A 5952-nucleotide genomic window follows, 5' to 3' on the forward strand; every position below is an offset into this window, starting at 1 on the left:
GCAGACCTAAACCTCTAACCCTAGGAAGCCAACCACTGCTCTGTGCCAAGAATCATTCTTTCTGCCACACTGCTTTTTTCTCATCCCAAATGGTGACTCACTTTGTCATTGTGCCGTCTCCACAGTTGCCCCCCAAATAGGGCTCTTCCCTGTCAGGACCTGCATGAGGTTATACAATCCTCCAGCTTTGTTGATCCACAGACAAGCGTCAGGCAGCAGATCTTCGTCCTTCTTGTTTTGTTTTGTCTCTTATTATCATCATACACTAACAGTTCCCTTAGTCACCACCCCACTTCACCCCTCATCATCTCTTGCTTGGCTTATTATAACTTTCTAACAAATGTCCAGTCTCCAACATAGCTCCAATCCATCTTTAATATTGCCACCAGATTATTTTTCCTTTAGTCAAAAATGTTCAGCGATTTGCATAATATGACAAGATATTATTTCAATATTTTGGCTTGGGGTTCAGGATCTTCCTCAAACTTTCCTCACTCTGAATTTTCACATTTATCTCTCATCATTCCTCTTCCCATGGCTTCCATTCCAAGCAAATTGGCTACCTTCCTATCACAGGCACAGATTTCTCACTTGCATGCCTTTCTCCAAAGCATTTCCCCCTTCTGGAATGCCCTTCTATGTTGTCCTTCAGGGTTCAGCTTAAATGCGCCCTTCCTCCTTGAAGCTTTCTCAGCAACCTCTGCTTCATTTAAACAGATAGTGTACATTTGACAAAGAGCATATGCCCAGGTACTGTTAGTAATCCTTTTGTATTTATTTATTATTATTATTTTTCATAGATCTTTGTATATATACTTTTGTATTTATGTACCTTATCTCTCCATCTGGATTTTAAATTCAAGCATTAGAACGACTTTTTGTCAGTTGAAACATACAACTTTATTGATGATACACAAATGAAGTCTTTGGTGGATAAATTCAAGTCAAAACAAATAATAGAACAGTAGGCCATTCATAATGGACAGGTTTACTGTCAATTCAGAAGAACCAGTAAAAATATTTCTATCCAAGCAGCACGATTAAAGTCACAAATATGTTTTCAGTACAAGAGGTCTATTTATTTGGTATTCATAAAATGGTTCAGCTTAAAGCTGGTGACTGTCACAGATAACATCACTCTGGATGATACATTATTCAACACTGGCAGCTGAAAGGATCCCTTTACTATATGAGCAAGTGGAAAAGCAGTAACTTTAAATTTTCAACGCTTCCACACTGCAAAATCATGAAATTTCTTCAAGTCTTTTGACGATACATAACCAATCAGAATTTGTTCACTAGTTTTATAACTTTCACTTTCACTAAGAGGTCATGGTGATTTGCTAAGGCTCTAATTTTCTTAACACACACTCCAGATGTAGTGCATAAGTAAAAAAGGGAACCTTTATTGAATTCTCTATAGTTAAACACTTCTGCTCTGAGATTGTCATAGATAATCTCAAATAGAGTAAGGGCATTAATAAGGATTTCTGATTCCACGTAAGAATTATAGAGGGAACTAAATGATGCTGGCACTTGGGTACTGAGAAGTTTCTTCAACATATCTGGATTTTCAGCAAAATTCGAAAGGATTTTCAAAATCTCAACCTTGATTTTTCCACCTCCCTGAGATAGCAAACGGAAAAAGTTTGCAATGGAATTGACAAGCAGGTGTTGGTAGTCATTAGTAATAGTCATGTTTGTTAGAAATTTTAGTCCAACTACTTGAACTGCTGAGTTCAGGTTAGAGGCCATGATATCATCCATCACTTTATTCATGTACACCTGAAGCCGGCCCTGATTTTCATAATTCTCACTCAGGTTATTCATGGCCATTAAGGCTTTTTCCTTAATGTGTGGATCAGTTTTGTTGATCATGTTTGCAATAATTGGGAGGCCTCCCAATTTGCGGATTGTCTCTTGATTGCATGAATAATTGGCATTGTTGCTCAGAGTGAGCAAAGCTACCTGTTGGATGAAAGGATCATCAGATTTCTGAAGCAAGGCAAGGACCTTCCTGAGATCGCGGACACCCAGAATCTCATCAATTTCATAAGGAAAGGGGCGCTTCTGCATGGCAACGGGTCTTCTTCCCCTCCCTCTGCGCTGGGTCTCGGGCTCAGAGTCTGAATCTGACTCTGTGTCAGTCCACCCGGACTCCCCTTCCTCAGAATCAGGGACCTCTGCCAGGAAAGCCTGTCCGCCATTAGCAGAGGCTGCAGCAGCTGCTGCAGCCCCATCTCCAGGACGGAAGCCCATCCCCAGTTCGTCTACTTCAACCTTGCTTTTCTTGCCCTTGCCCTTGCCCCCATTCCGGGACCTGGTTACACCCTTGCCTCCACCTTTGGGTACCGCTCCAGTCGCTGATGTGGCTTTCGGTATAGCCCCAGTGTGAGCCCCAGGGGTTGCTTTCTTGGCAGCTGATGTTCCAGGAACCACCGCTGTTCTAGGGGAACCAGAAGTTCCAGGAGACTCTGCAGCCCCAGTAGGTGCTGCAGCCCCAGTAGGCGTTGCGGGCACAGGAGCCTCAGCTGCCTCGGTAGGCGATGCCACCCCGGGAGCTTCAGCTACCTTGGTAGGTGCTGCTACCCTAGGACCCTCGGTCACCTCAGCGGGTGCTGCCGCTTCGGTAGGCACCACTGTCCCAGGAGGCACCGCTGCCCTGGAAGTCTCCGCTTCTCTGGGAGCTTCTGCCACTTTGGGAGCCCCTGCCATTGCAGGGGCTTCTGCAGCCCCAAGGGCCTCTGTCACCCCGGGAGGTGGTGCTATTGCAGAAGACATTGCAGCCCCAACTACTGATTCGGCCTTAGGCCCAACCCCGGCTCCATCTGCCTCTTGGGCCTGACTGCCTGCCCCACTCTGAGCCTCAGGGCTGGATGCAGCTGGGGCCACTGCCTCAGCTCCAACTGTGTCCAGAGCAGAGGCTTCATCCTGGGCCCTGTCCTCTGCTTCAGCACGGACTGGGGTTGGGGGACTGAATCCTGACCCAAGGTCGATTGTGAATCCAGCTCTTAGCCCAGCTCTAGCCCTGGCTCCAGTCCCAGCCACAGCCCGGTTTTTGGGCTTGGCCATTCTCTTCTTGGTCTGGTCTCTCCCTCTGGTGTATTTGTAGACACAGTACCAGGCACCAGCCCCTATCACTATCCCCGCCGCTACACAGCCAGCATCCCGAACGCGGCTCATGGTGCAGCTGGGGTTATTCACTGATCCAGGGCGTGGAACTGGATTGCTTAAGGTTAAGGGATGCCTGCTCGTCCGGGTGAGGCTCTTCAGTTTAGGCTTACAAGTTCTGCTGAGGCTTAGGCAGGGCCTAGGGGTAAAGGATAAAAATGAGGCTTAGGGCTCTGGCTCACTTCGTGTCTAACCAGTTCTACTTAGAGAAGAGTTTAGGGACACAATGCTTCGTTGGCGGGCTAGCACCCAGACACAGGTGTCAAGGCCTGTGTTTGCTGATTCACAGACCTAGTTTAACGTTTTCTACATCTTCAACCTTAGCCTGCTCTGCCAATGCCTACAACTTCCAGCATCTAAATGGAAGGACGAGAGGCAGTACAGACATGGGTAAAGCTGGTAGAGAGCTGGAAAAACAGTAGAGATCATCTCAGATTCTGCTATGATGCCCCACCCCCTACCCCCCAGGTCCCTACATGGTGCTCATGCACATACCAACCTTCTGGGATCAAGAGCAGTTTGCTTTTTTCCACTGTAGCTGCAGTTGCACAGAGCCCAAAAGGAAGACAGACCTGAGGACAGATCAGAAAGGGCGTTTTTGAGCCATTGGTGGACGAATTCTGGTTCTTTTCCTGATTTGGACCCCTGTGGGTCAAAGGTTTTCCCCCCTCAGGGATCCTCTTTTCCTCTTCAGCCTCTCCTCCCCCAAATATTAACTAAGGCAGATGCCACGCCCCTTTCTCTGCACCAAAAAGAAAGGGCCTGGGGCAAGGGTGTCTTTGAAATTAAAAGAGAGAAGATGCAGGAGGAGCCTCTGGTCCCATACTCTACTCTTGTCTCTGCCACACCCACACCAGGGGGCCCCAGACAATTCCAACCCCAGCACTGACCCTCCAAAGATTCAAGGCTGTTTCTCCTTACTTCAGTTCAGTTAGAGCTTCATCCTAAGGACAGACTGAAGAGCAGAAATATAGACTGTCGACGTTAGACAATGAAAGCCTGGTGGATGGATCAGCATCCAGGACAAGGGTCTCAGTAACTGCCTTTTCGTGTTTGCACATCAGAATGTCAAATGATTCTACCTCTCAATTCCTTCAACTCTTCTCACCCCACCCCTCCCACCTCAATCCTCCTCCTGCGCAGGCTCCCCAGGCACTCAATCCCGCCTTCCGCTTTGCCCCGCCCCCGTCCGCCATTTCTCCGGGACACACCGCCACACCCCTTCTCCTGCAACGAAGCGGGAGGGGAGCGGGGCGAGGGTGCAGCAAAAGCTGGATGGGACGCGGTATGGGGGACTCCTGCCAAACAATTCAGTGTTCCCCTCCCAGGATCACCCATCTTTCGCTCCCCAGCCCCTAGGCCTAGCGTTAGCCTGCAGAAGAGGGGCCTCAACGTCTGCCTTTTCGGGTTCAGGGTCGAGATTTTCCACGATTTCTCTGCTATGGGCTCTACCTCCCACTTCCCACAAATCCCCCCAACAACCGCCATTTCTCCCGCCTGCATACCCGAATTCCTTTTCCAGGACTGAAAAGACGGGGGGTGAACGGCTGTGTGGGCCGGAGGTGTCTGGAAAGCAGTCTGCGAGTTAACAAGGCGGTTTAATACCAGATTCTCTCAGGGTCCGCCCCCTCCCCCCCACCTCCCGTGAAGCCCAGACAGCGCCAAACCCGCCACCTCTCCAACAGCAGCTGGTACACCCATTTCCCAGCACTCCCAAATCACAGAGGGTCGGCTGGGGGATGGGAGGGTGCGGGGGCGGTGGTGGGGAAAGTCAGGGTGGGAGTGTGCCGCCCAGATTGTTACCAAATTGCATGCCCCACCCCCGCCTCCTGGTTACCCTTTCCCAACCTCCCTGCTGGCCTTCTATGCGCTGCCACGTTTATTTCTCTTCCCTCCTCCTCTCAAAACAGGACGGGATGTGGGGTGCGGGCCTGAATATTATAAACAAAACCAAAAAACACTGGCTGGAAAGGAAGTAAGCGGATTCTTCGTAAAGTCTATCAAAAGTCTTTTCGTTTCCCCCTCCCCCTTTCCCCGCCGCCCACCAAAATGAGCCGCGTTTGAGCACCTCAGGTCTGGAAAGCCGGCCAGGAGTGGGGGAGACCGAGGCACCCGCGGCCTCCGACTCCCGCATCCCTAGATTACCCCTATTCAGGGGTCCCAGACTGTGCCCACCCTCACACCCACCTGCCCGAATCTGGGGGAATTTTCTCCTCCTCCTCCTCGCCTGGGTTAAACGCACGGCAGCGAGCTGCGCAATAGAGTTGGTACCCAGAGGAGGACGGAGAACGACGGTCAGGGCTTTAAGTACCTTTGCCCACGTCAGCTCCTGGTCACGTGAGGGCGGCATCGCCAGTAAGCTTGGGTCCCCAATTTCCACTCCTACCAAGAGTACGAGCCCCCTCCTTTACTTCCATTCCCATCTCACCCCACCACATCAGGTCCTGTCACTCATTTTTTTGTCTTTGTAGTCCTGGAGGCCTAAAGTAGCCCCTTCTCCCTGCTTTCACAATTTGCCTTTCTCTGGTTACCTGGGAGGGGCTGCATCTTCTCGGAGGGCTACTGAAAATTTTTACTTTTTTGTTGGGGAATTGTTTCATCCTTTCCTGGGCTACTGGACACTCTTCCATCTCTCCACCTCTAGTTCCTCAGCCCCTAGTCCCCAGGATTTTCCTTGCAGTTGACTCCCTGTTCCAGTATAGCTAAGGGGCAGAGTGTCAGAAAGGAGACAAGGAGTGGGAGTGGGGTCTGTACTTCTCAAATACTTCTGTTTTGTTTTCA

At 49.9% G+C, this 5952-nt stretch overlaps 1 protein-coding gene across 31 annotated transcripts; it reads right to left on the reverse strand.

The window, feature by feature from the left end:
• Positions 1–875: 875 nt before the first annotated feature.
• Positions 876–5502, reverse strand: ARMCX2 (armadillo repeat containing X-linked 2). Of its 31 annotated transcripts, none has more exons than XM_009439367.4 (6): positions 5359–5502; positions 5020–5102; positions 4677–4749; positions 4062–4126; positions 3671–3743; positions 876–3310 (listed from the first exon to the last, which is right to left on the reverse strand). In XM_009439367.4, the coding sequence occupies exon 6, from the start codon at positions 3181–3183 to the stop codon at positions 1285–1287; it is 1899 nt and encodes a 632-aa protein (XP_009437642.1). In that variant the 5' UTR covers positions 3184–3310; positions 3671–3743; positions 4062–4126; positions 4677–4749; positions 5020–5102; positions 5359–5502; the 3' UTR covers positions 876–1284. The 31 variants fall into 31 exon arrangements, with proteins under 31 accessions (XP_009437642.1, XP_054532856.1, XP_024208806.1 ...); XM_054676881.2 differs by having other exon boundaries at positions 5009–5102; positions 5359–5501; XM_024353038.3 differs by having other exon boundaries at positions 4677–4737; positions 5359–5495.
• Positions 5503–5952: the final 450 nt, after the last annotated feature.

This window comes from Pan troglodytes, chromosome X (assembly GCF_028858775.2).
Source record: "Pan troglodytes isolate AG18354 chromosome X, NHGRI_mPanTro3-v2.0_pri, whole genome shotgun sequence".
NCBI classification, from domain to species: domain Eukaryota; kingdom Metazoa; phylum Chordata; class Mammalia; order Primates; family Hominidae; genus Pan; species Pan troglodytes.

Excerpts from the sequence above, each read along its gene's own strand:
- ARMCX2 (XM_063804044.1), bottom strand. The coding sequence starts at position 3,183 with ATGAGCCGCGTTCGGGATGCTGGCTGTGTAGCGGCGGGGATAGTGATA.